This window comes from Budorcas taxicolor, chromosome 2 (assembly GCF_023091745.1).
Source record: "Budorcas taxicolor isolate Tak-1 chromosome 2, Takin1.1, whole genome shotgun sequence".
NCBI classification, from domain to species: domain Eukaryota; kingdom Metazoa; phylum Chordata; class Mammalia; order Artiodactyla; family Bovidae; genus Budorcas; species Budorcas taxicolor.
Window position 1 is genome coordinate 3767796 of NC_068911.1, and position 19429 is coordinate 3787224.

At 64.8% G+C, this 19429-nt stretch overlaps 1 protein-coding gene across 1 annotated transcript in view; it reads right to left on the reverse strand.

Moving 5' to 3' along the window:
* Positions 1 to 672: 672 nt before the first annotated feature.
* RADIL (Rap associating with DIL domain) overlaps positions 673 to 19429 on the reverse strand; it is a 55857-nt gene continuing 37100 nt past the window's right edge. Inside the window, exons 4-14 of the mRNA XM_052658403.1 lie at positions 18169 to 18801; positions 16997 to 17034; positions 12464 to 12624; positions 8860 to 8972; positions 8138 to 8375; positions 7497 to 7669; positions 3867 to 4017; positions 2489 to 3130; positions 1551 to 1690; positions 1322 to 1461; positions 673 to 914 (exon numbers count right to left, since the gene is read on the reverse strand). Of these exons, the coding sequence (XP_052514363.1) occupies positions 809 to 914; positions 1322 to 1461; positions 1551 to 1690; positions 2489 to 3130; positions 3867 to 4017; positions 7497 to 7669; positions 8138 to 8375; positions 8860 to 8972; positions 12464 to 12624; positions 16997 to 17034; positions 18169 to 18801 (2535 nt within the window). The 3' untranslated portion in view covers positions 673 to 808. The remainder of the gene's footprint in view (positions 915 to 1321; positions 1462 to 1550; positions 1691 to 2488; positions 3131 to 3866; positions 4018 to 7496; positions 7670 to 8137; positions 8376 to 8859; positions 8973 to 12463; positions 12625 to 16996; positions 17035 to 18168; positions 18802 to 19429) is intronic.

Below are 19429 nucleotides of genomic sequence, written 5' to 3' on the forward strand. Positions count from 1 at the left end.
CCCATCAGAGGAGGACGCAGGCCCAGAGCCCGGCCCCAGGCTCTGAGCCCGCTGAGGACGCGGCCAAACCTGCTGAAGACGGTCAGCGCCTCACCTTGACACCAGCACAGCCCTGTGTGTGGCCCCGCTGCTGGGGCAGGAGGCGGGCCGGACACCGGGCGGATGCCAGATGGAGAGCCCGGGGGTGGCCAGGCTGGTGTTAGGGCCCAGCCACGGCAGAGAAAACATGGAGGGGCATGAGGCCCGGGGAGGCCTGGGCACCCACAGTGGGTCAAGACTCCCAGTTTATAGCCTCCCGAGGTTTCTAGACCATTTCTTCGGGACTGTGCTGATCGCGGCACCCCGAGCACAAAGCCCACTCTGAGGGGTGGGCAGCTCTCGCACTCTCCCTCCATGGCAGGGGGCTGCCTGGCACGGCCTGCTCTTCGTCTGGGGCGGGGGGAGGGCAGACGCGGAGTTAGGCAGAGCCATCCCACCACCCCCAGGATCCCGTGTTGTCACCGGTCTCCCACGCTGGCGGGGACGGGAGCAGATCCAGGAGCCCCTGTGGCCCCTCCGAGGACCAGCATGGTGCCCCCCAGATGCCATGCCCTGCCACCCTCTGGAATACGAAAGATAGTTTATTGAATCTATTTTTCCATTAAAATCTTCAAACATAAAAGCTCTGTAACAAACATCACAACGTTATGTCATATAAATAGAACATACACGAAGGGACTGCAGGGGGCGCACCCGCGAGGAACAGCCTGGCAGAAGAGACGTGCCCGCGGGACCCAGGTGCAGGCGGGCGGCCCACCGCCCAGGGCGCCTAGGGGGGCGGCGTGCGAAAGCGGACCTTCCTGGCCGTCTCCACGTCAGACTTGGCCACCAGAAACTGCATCTTCTTGCCCCCGTGTCGGATCAGATCCACCGCCCTGAAAGCAGCCAAGGGACGCGGCCGGTGTAGACGGGCGCCCAGGGAGGACTCGGCGCCGGCCCAGCAGGTGGAGCCTCCTGGTGCCGCCTGGGGCGGTGGGGGGGGCAGCCTCCCCACGACTGCTGTCCCGAAGGGAGTCAGAGGCAGTAACCCCGAGCCGCCCGAGTGGGACGTGGGACGTGGGACGGAGCTCCAGGATCACACAGCCAGGACGCCCGCTGCCACTCCAGAGCCTGAGGCGCCTGAGCCCCTGGGTGGGGACTGCGGTGGCATCGGCGAGTGGGGGAAGGAAGGGTAGGAGGCGACGCTGCGCCTCACTTGCTCATCTCCAAAGCGGGTAGTGACAGGGCCGCTGCTGGGCTTTGAGGCGGTGGCCAGGCTCGTCCCCCGGGGCGGGGCGCGTACCTTGGGTAGCTCACGCCCGCCAGGCTGCTGCCGTTCACCTCCAGGATGCGGTCTCCCAGCGCCAGCCGCCCGTCGGCCGCGGCGGGGCTGCCCGGGAGCAGGGTCTGGATGTAGAGCCCAGGGGCGCCCAGGGGCGTGTGCTGCGGGAGAGGGGCAGCCTCAGGGCTCCGTGGGGCCCCGGCACCAGCACCTCCACACCTCCCCAGCTGGGCCCGGGGCGGCCACTCACCATCCCGTCGATGAGGCCCATGCCCAGCCCCGAGGGGCCACGCTCCAGCTCCACCACGAACATGTAGCAGAAGTCACCGGTGCTGGAGCTGCGGCTAGACGGGGCCGGAGGGGGCCCGTCCTCTGGGGCCGCACAGTCTCCTGTAGAACGGGAAAGTGCCGCGGGCGGGTGAGGAGTGGCCACTCAGGCCTCTGTCCAGACTCCCCCCAAGTCCGGGACCCACGTCCAGCTCAGCTGCTCCAGAGGACACTTGCTCCCGAAGGTCCAGGGGAGGCCTGCTGGGGCCGTCCGGGGGACGGGGACAGGCAGGCTGCCTGGTGCTGCCGCTGGGCTCCACCCTCTCAGGAGGCTGAGCAGGGCCCCGCTCGGTCTCACCCGCCTCCCTCCCCAGCCTCACACCCCTCAGCGGTGAGCCCCGTTGGCCCCTCCCAAGGGGCGGCCCGGCCCCAGCCCCTCCGAGCTGGGGCCCTGCTGCTCCCCACCAGGATGGCTGGTCCTCCCCATGGGGCCAGCCGTGCTGCCCACCTGAGCGGTGTCCTGCCTCAGGCGCACCCACCCCAGTGACCCTGCCCGCGGGCCACCCACCCAGCTCGGCTGGACACCGAGGACTCGCCAAGGCTGCCCCTCAGCGCCCTCAGCCTGGCCAGCGCCCAGGGCTCCACCTCCCCCATCCTCCCAACCCACAGGCCTTGCACCAGCTCCAGGGCAGAACGCACATCGGGAGCCGTCCGTTCCCCCCCGAGCCCCCTCTCCGGACCCCCCACCCTGTGTTCCAGGGTGTTCCCCCCCACCCCAGGCCAAGCTAGGGCCCATTCTGGGTTCCAGGGTGACAGGCGCTCGGGGGCGACTCTGACAGCCCAGCCAGACATGCTGCCCTACTCCGCAGGGGAAGGACCCTGAGGGAGCTGCCGGAGCGCAGGGCAAGCTGGTGGGCTCACCTTCCCGGGAGGCACCCCGTGGGCCGCCGGGTCCCGTCCTCCGCCCTTCCGGGAGCGCCCTCCCGCAGGCACTGCTGCCTTCGGGCCAGTCGGGGGCCGCAGGCTCCAGGCCGAGCGGCGTGCCTGGGGGTGTGAGCAGGCACGAGGGGTCCCCGTGCGGGTCCGCAGCGTAGGGGCCCCCGTGGCTCGGGCAGCCAGGCGGCCTTCCTGGGAGGCCCTGTGCCCAGGGACCCCCCACGGAAGGGAGAGGCTGCTCCAGGCCAGCCTCCTGGGCTCCCCCACCGGGGTCCCTGGAAGGCGGGGGGCAGCTCTGGGCCTCAGGGTGGCCCTCGGGACTGGTGTGGTGTAGGCCCTGGGGAGACAAGAGAGAACTCAGCCCCAGCGGCAGATGTGAGAGGGGAAGCAGGGGCCGCCCCGAGCCGCGGGCTCCCCACAGCAGCGTCCCCAGCACCTGGAGGCCCTCAGGCCGGGCGGGCGCTCCGCTGGGGCCGGGCTGGCTCCGCAGGCCGCACAGGAAGCGGCGGAGGTAGAGGAGGTGCTGGGAGATGCGCTCGTCCGGGTACTCCGCATCCAGATCCACCTGGAAGCCCTCGCTCGGCAAGACGATGGGCGGGGGGTTTTCGTAGGACTCCAGGACCTCCTCTGTGGGGGGCAAGGGGCTGGACCTCGGCCAGGAGGCATTGCCTGCGACCTGCCCGCTGCCACAGGACCCCAGGGACCCGGGGGCGGGACCCAGGCCGGCCCAGCCCCAGGGGCCACCGGGATGACCCAAGCTCCGCCAGGGGGAACATGCACCCCACGCCCTCCCCGGCACCCCCGGCCCAGCACCCGCCCACACTGGGGGGGTCCCCTCAGCTGTGCTGACGGCACCCCACACTGTCACCCGCGGGGCACGGCCCACCCGACCCCCAGACAGAGCCCCCCACAGGCCTTGGACGTGACCCAGTACAAGGGGGGACTGTCCAGAGTCCAAGCCCAGGTGATGAGGGAGAGACGGGGCAGAGCCCCTTCTGTCTGCACCCCCACCCCGCACTGTCCGTCTCTGTGTCACACGGCTCACGACGAGAGGAGCTCGGCCAACTCATGAAGAGCGTGTGCATGTATGTGCATCTGTCCCCGTGTGCACGAGCGTGTGGGCACGGCAGGTGTGCCCAGGACCGTGCTGTGTCGAGCTGCCCAGTGTGGACAGCCTGCCCCTTCCCTGGTGGCCAAGCACTGGGCAAGGCGTCGAGGGGCAGCAGGGACCCGTTACCGAGCCCGGACCTCGGGGGCCAAGGGGAGCCCCAGCCCTGGGCCACCTTCCTCCTCAGGGTTCCAGTCCTGCCCTTCCCCCACGGGCGACGCCCCAGCTCCCAGTGCCCCCGCGGAGGGGCCTCACCTGACTTGAAGGCAGCAGGGCCGTCCTGGGCGCCCGGCTCCCAGGCGCTCATGGGACCCATGGCCGAGGCCAGCTGGTACTGAGTCAGCAGCCGGTGCAGCTGCGCGGGGCTCAGGGCAGGGAACGCGGCCCGCAGGCTCGCCCAGCTCATCTGCGACAAGAAGCGCTCCTGGTCAAAGGCCGCGGAGCCCACACCATGCAAGGGGGGCCAGCCTGCCTTCCGGGGAGCCCCCGGGGGCCAGGCGGAGAGTGAGGTCCGTAAGGGGACCGGCTCTGGCTGTGATGGGGACCAGGGAGGGCTCCCGGAATGCTCAGACCACCCCTGCCTTCTGCGGGGGGGAGCTTCCGAGGGCCTGGGGTGGGAAAGCACCCTCCGGCCACCAGGGCTCAGGACTCCAGGCGGGAGGCCCTCACGGGGAACCTGGGCGGCAGGTGTGCATCAGCTCCTGAGAAGCAGGCTCCTCCCTGAGAGCCCGCGGGGGCGCGTCCTGCGCAGGTCTTGGCCCATTCTCTCTGCCTCTCTGGCCTCCTGCTGCTAGGAAGCAGGTGTCACTGCCTGTCCCTTACCGTCCTCCTCTCTCCTTTTGCGCCTCACTTCCCTGCCAACATCAGAGGCCTGGGCGGGGTCACGGGGGTCCTGAGCTGTGTTGGGGGCGGCCCCACCCTCACCGCACCCCACACCCAGCAAGGCCTCGGCTGCTTCTCCAGGGAGGGAGTCAACGGCCCAACGGCCGGGCACCTCCTTCCCATCTCACGGGCTCTGCTTTCTGAGAAATTCCCTGAACTTCAACTTCCAACTCTGTGCCTCTGCTGTCGCAGCTTCAACTCCCAGGAAGCCTCGCTGTTCCCCCACTCACAGCACCCGGTCATCACGCCGCGGATGCTCTGCCTCCTGTTCACGAGGATGTCGACCGTTTTTTAATCAAGCTGCTTCTCCCCAAAGAGCCTGTCTCGAGGGTGGCAAACGACGGTGCTGGGCGGCGAGTGACAGCCCGGGGCAGGACGGCGGGTGGCAGGGAGAGAGCTCATGGGGCTGCCCGCCGCCCGGCAGGAGAGGGCCTGGCGGCCTCACCCCGCCCGGTGACGACCGTGTCATGGCACAAGCGAGGGAGGCGGGCGAGCTGGCATCCTTGCCGCCGGCTGCTGTCGTAGCAAACAAGCTCGAATGTGGCAGCGAGAACACAGTCTCGCAGGTCTCGGGGTCAAACGGCCAGCACGGCTCACACGGGGCTAGACCGAGGGCCGGGGGCTGTGCTCCCCGGCGGCTCCAGGGCAGAGGTCCCGTGTCCGTGCCGGCCCCGGGCCAAGGGCTGCTCCTGAATCCCGTAGGCCGCCGCGCGCCCCGGCCCGTCCTCCGCGCGCCCCGGCCCGTCCTCCGCCGCTGCCTCTCCTGTCTCTCTGACCCACTCTTCTGCCTTCTCTTCCTTTTACGGAAGCAGAGTTGACTGCCAGTGCTGCTAATTGCCGGTACAGGTTTATACACACAGAATCGCCCACCTGCGGCTCCTTCAGACTCTCCCATCGTGGTTTACTGCGGGGCACTCTGTGGCTCCTTGCGCTGCACAGAGAATCCCTGTCTCCCTACTTCACGCAGAGGCGTTTGCACCTCTTAATCCCAAGCCCCTAACCTCCCTCTTCTCCCTCCCCCTCTGGCAACCACGCGTGTGCTTCCTATGTCTGCAAGCCTGGCTCCGCTTCGTAAATAAGCTCCTTTACGTCTCATTCTGGATTCTGCACACAAGCGACATCACACGGCAACCGTCCTTCTCTTTCCGACTTGCCTAGCATGATGCTCCCTGGCTGCACCCATGTCGCTGCAAATACCGTTATTCCGTTCTTTCTAATGGCTCAGCAGCATTCCACTATACACAGGTACCACGCCTCCCTTCCCATTCCTGTCTGTGGACGCTCAGGCTGACCCCGCGTCTTGGATGCTGTAAATAGTGCTGCTATGAACACTGAGGTGCGTGTCTTTCTGAATCAGAGTTTTCTCCAGCGCCACAATTCAAATTCATCAATCCTTCAACACTAAATCTTTATGGTCCAACTCTCATATTCATACGTGACTACCAGAAAGACCGTAGGTTTGACTCTATGGACCTTTAGCTGGCAAAGTGACGTCTTTGCTTTTTAATATGCTGTCTAGATTCGCCATAGCTCTTCTTCCTAAGAGCAAGCATCTTTTAATTTCGTGGCTGCAGTCACCATCCACAGTGCTTTTGGAGGCCAAGAAAATCTGCCACTATTTCCACTTTTTGCCCATCTATCTGCCACGAAGTGATGGAACCAGATGCCATGATCTTAGCTTTTTGAATGTTGAGTTTTAAGCCAACTTTTTTACTCTCCTCTTTCACCTTCAAGAGGCTCTTTAGTTCTTCACTTTCTGCCATTAGAGTGGTGTCATCTGTGTACCTGAGGTTGCTGGTCATTTCTCCCAGCAACCTTAATTCCAGCTTGTGATTCAGCCAGCCTGGCATTTTGCATGATGTCTGCATACAAGCCAATAAGCAGAGGGACGATATACAGCCTTAACGTCCTCCGGTTAATTTCGAACCAGACTGTTGTTCCATGTCCAGTTCTAACTGTTGCTTCTTGACCTGCTTACAGATTTCTCAAGAGGCAGGTAAGGTGGTCTGGTATTCCCATCTCTTTCAGAATTTTCCACAGTTTATTGTGATCCACACAGTCAAAGATTTTAGCATAATCAATGAAGCAGAGGTTTTTCTGGAATTCCCTCACTTTTTTTATGATCCAACAGATATTGGCAACTTGGTCTCTCTCTGGTTCCTTTGCCTTTTCTAAACCCAGCTTGAATATCTGAAGTTCTCAATTCACGTACTGTTGAAGTCTAGCTTGAAGGATTTTTAATATTACCTCACTACCATATGGATTAAGTGCTAAATCGTATGGCAGCTCTATTTTAAATTTTTGAGGATTCTCCACACTGTTCTCCAGAGTGGCTGCACCAGTTTACATTCCCACCAACAGAGGGCCCTCCACGCCCTCTCCAGCATTTCTTTGTTTGGGGCTTTTTAGCAATGGCCGTCCTGACAGGCGTGAGGTGATACCGCTTTGTAGTTTTGATTTGCATTTTGCTAATAATTAGCAACGTTGAGTACTTTTTCGCCTGCCTTTGGCCATCTGTATGTCTTTTTTGGAGAACTGTCTATTTAGGTCTTCTGCGTATTTTTGATTGGGCTATTTTTTGATACTGAGCTTTATGACTTGTTTGTAGATTTTGGAAATGAAGCCCTTGTCGGTCACATCATTTGCAAATATCTTCCCAGATTTAAGGACTCCTGAGCTTAGATGGGGCCACCAGGTGACTGGGGTGACCGCCCCACCTCAGGGTCCTTCACCCCCGCCTGTCAGCAGGGCGCCCCTGTGGGTCAGGGACGAGACACAGACATGCTGGGCAGGGTGACAGCTGGGCACCAGGGGCTGCAGCTGGAGGAGGGCACGCAGTGCACCCCTGGATTCCTACCTAGAGAATCCCCATGGACAGGAGCCTGGTGGGCTATGGCCCATGGGGTTGCAAAGAGTTGGACAGGACTGAGGTGCGCTTCGCCTGCACGCAGGGACTGCAAGCTGCTGAGCCCAGAGAGACCACCGCCCCCTAGCCCCTCTCACCTGGATGAGCTGGGCGCCGGGCGTGGCCAGCAGGTTGAGCGTGCAGGAAAGCTTCCGGAAGAAGCGCTCCCCTGCCTCTCCGAAGCCGGCACTCCTGACCCACTCCAGGAGCTGCTGCAGGCGGGCGCAGGCCTGGACGCCCCTGGGCCAGTGGAAGCAGCTCAGCGAGGGGCCTGCAGGAAGGACGGCGGGAGGGTGATGCAGGGCCCTCGCAGGGCGCCCCCAGGGGGGACAAGCCCGGCAGCGCCCCGGCCTCTGGACAGACGGGAGGCCTTCCATTACTTTCCCAGCTTCCCCACCTGCTTCCAGGCCCCTGGGGGAGGCGGCAGGGGAACCCATGGGCCTGCCCCCCTCGCCCGGCCCTGTGCCCCAGCTCTGCCTCGGCCAGAGATCCCGGCGGCCCTGAACCTGGGCCAGGTGACGGAGGAGATGTGGGCGCTGGTGAGGCCGGGTCAAAGGTCTCGCCAGTTCCCTGAGCCCGATCCTTCCTCTCAGGGGCCCGGGGCTGAGTGGGCACAGCAGGAGCCAGGAAAGGCCGGAGGGCCCCCTGCACACACTGCCGGAGCGCCTGCCCGGGTCCAGCGCAGCACGACGGCCTCCCCCGAGGACACGCGTGGCACCGGGGGTGTACCCGCCCTCACCCTTGTCTAGCAGCTGGTTGAGCAGCAGCGTGCCGGAGAAGAAGAAGAGGTAGGCCAGCACCTGCGCGGCGACCTCGGGGTGCACGTGCAGCCGCCGCAGCAGGTCCAGGGTGGCCTGGTACACGGCCACCACGCGGCGCAGCTCCTCGGGCAGCGGGGGCCCCGTGCTCCAGCTCTCCCGGAACTCTGACTGGAACGGGGGGCACTCCAGTAGGGCTGGGAGGCAGACGTACAAGGCCTGGGGACCAGAGGAAAGCGCTGCCAGCAGAGGCCCAGGGCCCGCCCCGGCCATACCACGTGTCAGCCCCACAGGAGCAGCAGGGGTGCAGGAGGCTCAGGAAAGCTCCTGCGGAGGCGCAGAGGGCACGGGCAGCGGGGGGCCTGGCAAAGGGGCCAGGACGGGCACGGCCGCTGTTTCCCAGAGCAGCGAAAAGGAGGGCTAAGTCTATGGAAGGGAGAGCGAGCAAGGGGACAGAGGGGCCGTTGGGGCCGTTGGGGCCGGGGGGCCGGAGGGGCCGGGGAGACAGAGGGCGAGGCCGGGATGGGGGGACCGAGTGTCAGGGGACGGAGGGTGGGGCCGGGGGGTCAGAGGGGCCAGGGAGACAGAGGGCGAGGCCGGGATGGGGGGACCGAGTGTCAGGGGACGGAGGGTGGGGCCGGGGGGCCGGGGGTGGGGGGCCGGTGGGCTGGCGCTCAAGCCCCAGGCGCACGTGGCGCGGCACCTTGGAGACGTAGTAGACACACTGCTGGAAGGCGTACAGGACCACCTCCTCCAGCATCGCCATGGCCTCCTCGCTGGCTGTGAGGGCGCAGGAGAACAGGGACTCCTTGGAGCCTGCGGGGAGAGCGGCACTGTCACCAGGGCGGGGGGTGCACGGTCGGGGATGCGGACAGGAACCTTCCGGAACCGCCCTGTGGCCTGAGTGCTCCGCCCAACGCCTCCTCTTGGGCTTGGAGAATGAGATTACCCAAAGCCAGGGGGCGACCCACCCTCCCGGAACCGGCCCGCCACACCTCTCCAGGGCCCCGGCGTCCCGAGGAGCTGGCCGAGGCGGCCGGGAGCCAGGCCCCACGCCTCCTGCCCGTGGACGCTGAGCCGCTGAGAGCACAGCAGGCGCTCGTGAACGAGTCGATTCGGGACTCAGTCAGGACCCAGCGCCCGCGACGGCAGATCCGGTCCCAATCGCTTCTCACTGGGACCCAGGTCAGAGGGCACGGGCCAACACTCCCCCAGAAACCGTCACTCGGGAGAGCAGCGACATTTTCCAAGAAGAGCCCACACAGCCCCCAGCGCCCCAGTCGCCCCGCAGGAGCTGCGCTGTCCCAGCACAGGGCAGAGGCCCCGGCCCTCGGCACCTGGGGTCTCGGGTCCAGTGGGCGGCAGCCAGGGTGGGGGTGCGAGCGGTTCTGGGCGACTCCCCCCAGGAGGGGCTCCGGGAGAGCCAAGAGCCAGACTGGCCACGGGGTCCCCAAGAGCAGAGGCCCCAAAGGGTGGGGCCCCCCGAGGGGCCTTTCAGACGAGGGCGCACGGTGCCCTGGGGGCAGAGCAGACCAGACGGGCCCCCACCCCGGTCTGCACGCTCAGCCCCCGTTTCTCTACGAGGACAGGAGGCCGCCCGCACGGCTGTCCTCCCACTGTGCGCCCTGCACCGCCTTCTAATTAGCACACATCATGAACCCACGTCCGGGAATCTCCTCTCAGGCGGGAGGAGCCCAGGAATCAACCTGAGCCCTAAGCCGGGCCCCCGGGAGTACGGGGCTGGGGCCGCCAGTCAAACGGAGAGCAAGCGGTGTGAGTCCATCAGAGACCCACCCAGCAGACCACGCCATCAAGGGCTTGGGGCCCAAGAACCCACCCGACCAGGAAGCCAGAGGCCAGCCTGCGGGGCCCCCCAGGGCCCATCCCAGAGTCTGGCCTGCAAGATCTCATTTGAGAGCCTCCCTGGGCTTCGGGAGGGCCTGAAACGTCAATACTCTGGCCACCTGACATGAAGAGCTGCCTCATTGGAAAAGACCCTGATGCTGGGAGAGACTGAAGGCGGGAGAAGGGGACGACAGAGAGCGAGATGGCTGGACGGCATCACCAACTCGATGGACACGGGTTTGGGTGGACTCCAGGAGACGGTGATGGACAGGGAGGCCTGGCATGCTGCAGGCCATGGGATCACAGAGTCAGACACGACTGAGAGACTGAACTGAACTGGGCTTCAGGGGAGAAGCCAGGGGGGCAATTTGAGGGCCCCAGGCCTGCATCCTGCAGCCTCGGATGCCGCCCGCTAGTCTTAGAAGGCTGATCTACACCCCTGCGTGGACACCGGGGCTCCAGTGGGAGGAGCCAACAGAGAGGCGGCGGCTGGGGACCCACAGAGCACAACCCCGGGGTGGCCCCCAGCAGATGCCCAGGAACCCCCCGAAGCCCCGCCAGCCACAGCGCAGGCTCTGCCGGTGCTTCCGACTAAGCCAACACCCCCATGAGCCTGTCGGAGGGCCAGGAGCCTCGGATGCTCCCAGCTGCGTCCTGAGCCCCTGGGCCCTGAGGACACCCTTCCCATCTTGGATCTGAGGCACAGCCTCCAGGTCTCACAGGAGAACTTTAAATGACTAACATAAACACCCCCAGATAAGCTAATGTTTTATCTGCCATGTGAACGGGCCTTCTGGGTAAGAGCTTCAAGCAGAAAAGGGTGTTTGGGGAAGAAAAACTCTTTCCAGCACTCAGGACGTGACGTCCTGCCCTAGCGCTCTTCCCACAGACGCTTCTTGCTGGCGGCCAGGTGGCCGGCACACCCTCAACCTGCCCTGGGTGCCGGGCTGGTGGTGCTCCCTGCTCTCTGCAGGCTGCACGCCCCCAGGCCGTGTTTCTGGGGCTCAGGCCCTGCTGTGGCTGCCCCGGTCCCCAGGGTGGGCAGAGGCTGGACCCCCTCTCCCAGCGTCGACTGGGCTACACAACATCTGGGCCTTGGATCAAAAATAACTCCCTCCTGAGAGCAGAGGCAGTGGCCGAGGGAGCGGAGCACCCCTGCCTCCCGCTTTATGAACGTCAGCTGGACTTGGGGTCCCTCTGCAGGTCACAGCGTCTGAAATGATCGGACAGGAAGGGGCGCCGGCGAGACTCGCCTGTGAACACCGCGCCCAGAGTCTGGGGGTCGGGTGTGGTCGGGGAGCCTGCCTCCAGGCTGGCGACCTGCAGCAGCCCGGCGGGGTGGGGGAGAGCGCCCAGGAACCACCGGGCAAGGCGCACGGCGTCCATGCAAGGAGGACACGGGCAGCGCGCCAAGCCGGCGGGCCCAGACACAGACCAGCGGACACAAAGGAGCCACGGCTTCGTACCACGCGTCCACGCAGGGCCCAGAACCCCCGGCCCCCAGAGCCTCAGGAACCAAGACGGCCACGGGAAGGAGACGCACCCACCTCCCCAGCCCTGGCGGGGTCCGCCCAGGGCCCGAGCCCCCACGGGCTCGGCTCAGCCAGGCCTCCAGCCCCGCAACCGTCTCCACAGCCGGCTCCCTGCGGCCAGCTGAGCAGAGTGGACTGTGAAGCGTGCCCACGCCGCACACCATCGGCCACCACGAGCCTGTCCTCCAGGAGCTGGGCTGGTTGGCATTGGGCCCGGCAGCGGCATCGGGCCCAGAGCCTCAGGCCGACTGTGAGCCTGGGCCACGTCCCGGGAAGCAGGAATGGGTCAGTCGCCCAGCACACCCTGTCCTGTCGACCGGCCTCCCCACAGCCCTGCGCAGCCGGGTCTTGGGGCCGTGCCCCTGGGGAGCAGCAGCTCCAGGGAAGCTGGCAGGAGTGAGGGACGCGCGGTCCTGTCCAGGCCAAAACTGAGCTCTTGTGGCCCGGCCCGCACACGCAGCCCTGGCGGTGTGCCTGGAGGAGCTGGACATCACAGGTGAGCTGTGTGCCGGCCCCTGCCACGCAGCCCCGCTGAGCTCCGCTGCGGGAGCTGGGCTGCGCAGGGACCCAGGGTCAGCCTGCCGCTGCATCCCAGGACCCGCCAGGGCCCCCAGCCCCGGCAGACACACGTCCGCTGAAACCCCGCACGCCTCGAAGCCAGGCCGAACACCACCTTCCCCGCGAAGCCCTCCCAGACGGCCCCCTCGGAGCCCCTTTCTCACTGAGCGTCTTCAGCACTTCACGCCAGTTTCATCAACTCTCCTACGCACGGTTTCGAGCCTCAGTCTCCGAGTTTCCCATCACACGCTCTCGCGGGCAGCACGCCTCTCTGAAACTCTGCTGCGTGTAGGAGGGGCCGTGGCCGGGGGCTGGCAGTGCCCGCAGCAGAGCTCAGCGGGGCCGCATGGCAGGGGCCGGCACACAGCTCACCTGTGACGTCCAGCTCCTCCTCCAGGCTCTGCATGTACAGCGGGCACCTCTGCTGGACGAAGTAGAGAAGCTCCACCGAGTTGGACATCCAGAAGAGGACGTGCTGCAGGTCAGGGGCCAGGCCGGCCAGGGAGAAGCTGGTCGCAGACGGCGGCTCGGGGCTGCCGGACAGAGAGACCCAGGGTCACCGGGAGGCCAGCCTGCCCCTCTGCTCCCCCCGGGCCGCCACACCCCGCCAGCACCCCGCGTCGGGCTGGGCAGTTAGACTCAGACCCCTGACGGCGAAAGGCACGTTGCCCACGAACCTCATGGGAGGAGTGCCTGCGGCCCCAGAGCAAAGGCCTCTGGCGGATTCGCCGTCTTCACGCCTTCTCTCAGAGTTAGGTTGCACGGGAAGGGGGCTGCGACCGATCAGACAAGCAGCAGGGGTCACACCCCTGGTGCTAAGGAGCCAGAGAGAAGCGCCGCGTTCTAAGCTCACAGTGGAGCTAACAGGGAACGACGGCGTGACTGCTCAGGGGGCGGGCAGACAGGGCCGGCTAAGCGCAGCAGGACCTGGAAGATGGTGGGCAGTCAGTGGGCCGGGAGGAGGGGTCACAGGGGTCACTGGAAGATTTAACCATCAGGAAACACCACTGACCCCAGGTCGCTGACACACGGCTCAGCTCGCGCAGAGGCACTCAAGTCCCCAGGGAGGCAACGCAGGCGGGGCCCCCAGGCAGGGAGCAGGGTCCCATCACTCTCCTGGGGGCCGGTCCCCCGGGCGGGGGGACCCAGCACCTCTCCCGTCCCGGGGACACTGCGCACTGTGGGGCCCCCTGCCTCCGCGGTCAGGCGGCTTCCGCCCGTCTCGGGCCCTTCCTCCCCCACCTCCAGAGCCAGGACCTGGGGCCCAGGTGGCCCGCACTGTGACAAGCTCCTGTGCTGTCCTCGCCAGCCCCCGTGGCCCCTCGTGTAAGCGGCACCCCAGCGTCTCTGTCTGGCTCCTGCCCCGCAGCAAGCCTGGCTGGGAGACGTGTCCCAAGAGCATCCTACACTGGGTCCGACCACACCTGCCGAGGCTCCCACAGGCGAGCAGGGATCCTCGGAGAAGCAAAGCAAGCCCCCCGGAGACACACTGGGTCTGTTCGCGGCGACCGCAGCTGTGCCTCTCACTGGCAGGATTTCAGGGGCAAGGTAGGCGCTGCGGACATCGTGCGAAGACAGGGCCGACACTGGCTCTTCATCCTGCCTGGGGGACTTCCAGGAACCCAGAGCAGCTCGCAGACTCCAGCTGTCGCGGTGACCGCCAAGCTGGGGGTGCTGGGGGTCAGACCACAGGCCCAGGCAGGAAGCGCCAGGAGGGCTGGGTCCCCCTTGAGCAGCGGGCCTGGGCCCGCGGCGCCTTCCCACGCCCAGCTCTCCTCGTCCTTCCTGCTGATCTGGCTCCTCTCGGCCGTCCTCCTCGCTGGTCTGAGTCACACACACATCTGTGCACAGGAATGGAGAGCGCTGCGTCGTTGTTGCTGTTCAGCTACTCAGGGCTGTGTCCACGCACTGCAGCACGCCAGGCCTCCCTGTCCTTCACCACCTCCCGGACTTTGCTCAAACTCCTGTCCATCGAGTCGGTGATGCCATCCAACCATCTCATCCTGTCGTCCTCTTCTCCTCCTGCCTTCAATCTTTCTCAACATCAGGGTCTTTTCCAGTGAGCTGGCTTTTCACAGCAGGTGGCCAAAGTACTGGGGCTTCAGCTTCAGTCCTTCTAGTGAGTATTCAGGGTTGATCTCCTTTATGATTGACTGGTTTGATCTCCTTGCAGTCCAAGAGACTCTCAAGGATCTTCAACACCACAGTTCAAAAGCATCAATTCTTTGGTGCTCAGCCTTCCTTATGGTCCAACTCTCACATCCACACATGACTACTGGAAAAACCCTAGCATTGACTATACAGACCTTTATATCACTAAAAAAGGATTAATCTGTTTGTGTGTGCAGGCAAAGCTGCTTCAGTCATGTCCGACTCCGTGCGACCCCATGGACTGCAGCCCGCCAGGCTCCTCTGTCCACGGGATTCTCCAGGCAAGAACACTGGAGGAGTGGCCAAGCCGTCCTCCAGGGAATCCTCCTGACCCAGGGATTGAACCCAGGTCTCATGTCTCCTGCACTGGCAGGGGGGATCTTTACCACTGAGCCACCTGGGAAGCCCATTAATCTGCTTGTCAGAACCCAATTCCATTTTGTTTCCACACGTATCGCCCTTCTCAGTCTCACCCAGAACTCAGCGGGACAGACATGCCTCCACATAGGAACAATCCACCAGCTAAGCTATGGCCACCAGCGGGGCTCTGGTGTTGGGTCCTGGTGTGGTCGGCGCTGAGGTCTGTGCCCCGCCAGCCCGGGTGGCGCTCTGGGGCCCCAAGGAGGCGCTGCAGCCTGGCCCACCGTCCAGGAGAGCCTGAGTGGGGCCAGGGCCAGAAAGGCACCGGCCACAGAGTGGAGACCCATCAGTGGGGTCAGACCAACGGAGAGGCGACCGCTCACAGAACGAGAAGGCGGCCGACAGATGGGAGAGAGAATGTACAAACCGCGTGCCCGCTGGACGGGGCAGGCCTCCAGTGCACACAAGGGACCCAACACTCCCAAAGCAAAAACCCCAATAACCCGATTACAGACGGGCTAAACATAAACAGGTGTGTCTCCAAGCAGACCGACAGCGGGGGCAGGAAAATCCTCAGCCTCCCTGAGCACCAGGGAGACACAGGTCAGACCACGGGGTGTGGCCACCTCACACCTGCCAGATGCCTGCAGCGGGAAGACAGACGGGACCTCTGGGGGCCCAGCGGTCAAGAACCCACCCTGCATGGCAGGGGGCGCGGGCTCTATCCCCGGTCAGGGAACTAACCGCCACCTGCTGCAGAGCCACTGAGCCCCACACAACCAGGCATCCGTGCGCCTCAACCAAGGATCCTGCCGGATGCGACGAGGACCCCGCGTGCAGCGCCTGAGCCCTGCTGCAGCCAAGCACATAAATCAGCACTTTTTTTAAAAAAGACCCAGTCCAGTGAGCGTCGCAGAGCACGTGGAGAAACCGCAACTCCTGCGCACCGCCAGTGGGGATGCAAACTGGCACAGCCGCTGTGGGACAAAGCACGGAGGTTCCTCAAAAAATTAAACCAGAGCTTCCTTATGACCCAGCAATCCCATGTCCGGGCCAGCGCTGCTTGGATGCCCACAAGCCCCAGGGCGATTCTGTTCACCTCAGCCCAGCGGGAGCCTCGCTGATCAGACCCCGGCTCCCAGCTCCATCCCTCTAGGTCCCAGCAACAATGTAGGAAGGAGGGGGCGATGATGCTTCCTCCTGCTCCCCTTACAGGACCTACCGCAGGTGGACGGCACCCCGCAAGCACGACAGCAGGCCTGCGCTTTATAAATGGGCCCTCTTCGCTCGACATCTTCACACGAACAGTTCAGTTCGGTTGCTCAGTCGGGTCTTCGCGACCCCATGAACTACAGCACACCAGGCTTCCCTGTCCATCACCAACTCCCGGAGCTTGATCAAACTCATGTCCCTCGCATCAGTGATGCCATCCAACCGTCTCATCCTCTGTCATCCCCTTCTCCTCCTGCCTTCAATCTTTCCCAGCATCAGGGTCTTTTCCAATGAGTCAGTTCTTCGCATCAGGTGGCCAAAATATTGGAGCTTCAGCCTCAGCATCAGTCCTTCCAGTGAACATTCAGGACCGATTTCCTTTAGGAGTGACTGGCTGGATCTCCTTGCAGTCCAAGGGACTCTCAAGAGTCTTCTCCAACACCACAGTTCAAAAGCATCAATTCTTCAGCGCTCAGCTTTCTTCACAGTCCAACTCTCACATCCATACATGACCACAGGAAACATCATAGCCTTGACTGGACGGACCTTTGTCGGCAAAGTGATGTCTCTGCCTTTTAAATGCTGTCCAGGTTGTCACATGAACAGGGATGAGGCAAACCCCTGCGGACCGCGGTGGGACTTGTGGCCTCAGGAGCCCCGCAGCCCCGGCGTGTGGCGGCCGCGGGCCGCGCTCCCCCAGGGGCGGGCAGCCACGGCTCAGGCGCTGGCGGGCGGCTCCCTGCAGTGTCCACTCATCTCTACCGCCGGTGCCGAGCGGCCCCAAGTCCTCCAGCGCCGAGCGAGCAGATCCAGTGCTGCTGGTTGGAGAGCCGAGACCGGCTGCCCCATCTGGACCCGGGAGGTGTCCGTTCCCCCGAAGAAGCCGGTTCACATTAACACGGTCATTACGGGAGCAAGTGAGGAGGTGGCTTCCGAGAGGGTCGCGCCCACTCTGTGTCACACACTCCCCCGACACACAGTTCTGCAGGTGGTGACTGCAGACATGGAGAGAGCCCCCCAGAGACAGACACTTTAGGACGGGCCGGCTGGATCTCCTTGCAGTCCAAGGGACTCTCAAGAGTCTTCTCCAGCACCGCAGTTCACGGAGGCACAGAGCAGACCCCAGTGGGGGCGGGGGGAACCAGGGGCCGGGGGTGGGCACAGTGACGGGGCCGTACTTACAGCTGCGCCTGCTTCTCTGCCAGTTCTTTGGTTTTCTCCTACAATCAGAAACGGAGAAAGCAAGATGAGACGAACGGGCCAGCACGGCTGTGCGCAGTCAGACCACCACCGGCGGCAGCTCCGCCCACGTGCGCACACGGCCTCCCTGCCGGGGCACCCTGTGCCCGCTGACCTGCTCTGAGCCACACCGGAACCTATCTTCCCATTTGGTCGGACCTCCCAGCACAGAAGGAACATTTCACACCCAGCTCTCTTACGTAACAACCGGCCAGGCAGGGACGAGGAAAGACAGGTCAAACCTTTGACAAGTCTCAGAATAAGCATTCCAGCAACTCCCTGATAGTGAAGCTTCACAATCGCACTTTTAAAAGCCAGCCCCCGGGAAGAGCGAGCAGGTACACGTGGGCTTGTGTTTGCACAAATACACTTCCACGTGCCCACAGGGATTCAGGTCTGGCCAACATTTTCTGTCCCCTTCAGTCAAGAAATCATTCTTGGACTCTCCTGCCAGTCCAGTGGTTAGGGCCCCTCACTTCCACGGCAGGGGGCTCATTCTTCTGATCCCTGGTCTGGGAACTAAGATCCCACGTGCCTTGGGGACGGCCACACGTACATACAAATAACAAAGGAGACCACTCCTGCTTTAGTGAAGGTGGCCCGGCGGGCCCTAACGGACCCCTCGCAGGCTCTTAGCTGCTCCCGGCGCCTGAGCTGAGGAGACTTGTGAGCGCTGGGTGGCGGCAGGGTGAGGGACTGCTGATGCCCCCAGAAGAACAGACAGCAAAGGAGCCTCGGGGGCTCGAGACAGACCCATGCGAGACTTCTCGCCCTCGGGGAGGCAGCCCGGGACCCCGGGAGAGCGGTCCACCACCTCCACAAGCCTGCTCCGCGCCCGCTCGGGGGCGGGGCCCCGGGGCCGGTGCTACGAGCTTTGGGGGGAAGCCAAGGGTCAGGCTCGGGGTCAGGAGACGCGGGTCTCTGCCCCAGTGCTCTCAGCTGGGACATGGGACTCCCACGCTGTCGGGGTGCTGTGAGAATGGAATCCAGCAGCGGCGGATGACTACACCCAGTGCCTGGCAGGGGGCAGACTCGGGAAAGGAGGGTCACTCGTGGGATTCGGGACCTCTGAGCACCTGGCCCCTCCACCCGCACGGCCCGGCCCCACCACTGACCCAGACGGTCTCGCGGATCAGCCGGGCTATCTTGAGCAGCAGCTGCCCGAAGGAGCCCGGCTCGAGGCGGGTGGCCGAGTGCTGGATGCAGAGGCAGAGGAGGAAGGCGGGCGTCAGCTGGTGGTCATCGCCGCCCGGCTCAACCAGCGTCATGATCCGCTGCAGCAGCGCGTCCTCCACGTCGGGCTCGAACTCCAGCCGCAGCGGCCGCGGCCTGGGCAGGGCGGGCCGGGCCGGGGCGGGGGCGCCGCGGGCCCGCAGCAGGGCGCCGCACAGCCGGCAGCTCTGCGGCGCAGCCCGGAGGCGGGCCAGGGCCGGGGCGGGCAGCGGCTGGGCCTGCGCCGGGTCCTTGAACAGCAGCAGGTAGTAGAGGCCCAGCGACAGCAGGTCGCCATGCCGCAGCGCCACCGGGCGGGCGCCCACCTCCGCAAAGTTGACGGCGACGGGCGCCCCGGGCAGCGGCTCCAGCAGCAGCTGGGCCCCCGCCGGGCCCTGGCCCGAGGGCTGGCACCGGCGCAGGGTGCAGTGCAGGGGAAGGATGTCGGGGGCCGAGAGGCTGATGCTGGGCTTGCTGGATGGGGTCCTCTGGCCCACCGTGTGCCGCTCTCGGTTGAGCACGTACACCAGGCTGTCCTGAAATGCAGACGCCAGAGCTCAGCAGCTGGCCGCCACGCCGGCAACTCCATTCCCGGCAGCTCAGCTGCCGGGGCGCCCACCCTGGAGCACGGCCTGCCCCCAGCCTGCCCACCCTGGGCGTCCACCCCGACTCCCAGACACCAGGGCGACTCCAATGGAGACCTGAGAGCGGCCCTGCACACACTTGAGGCCACAGGAGGCAGGGGCGTTGGCCCAGGGGAACCACTCCCTGGGACCCGCCAACCCCCACCACCGCGGGGAGGTGGCAGGTCCCCCCCAAAGCCAGGCAGGCAGCGGCCTAAGCGACAGGTGGGTGGGGCCCAGGATCAGGTGAGCCCTGGCTGGGGTCAGTCAGTGAGGAGCTGGAGGTCCCTCCCAGGGCCCTGCTGCCTCCTACTGCAGCCTGCACCAGAGAATGTTCTAGAAGCAGAGAACAGGGAAGCCTCTACTCTCCTCCAGAGTCCAGGACCGACCAAAGCCACCACAGCCCCCGGGCCCAGCTAAGGCCAGCTGGAGGTGTCCACCTGAGAGCCCCTAGCCCCCTGACCCCCAGGTCCATCTGAGAGCCCTGTGCCCCCCCGCCCCCCGGGTCCATCTGAGAGGCCCACCCCACTGGTCCATCTGA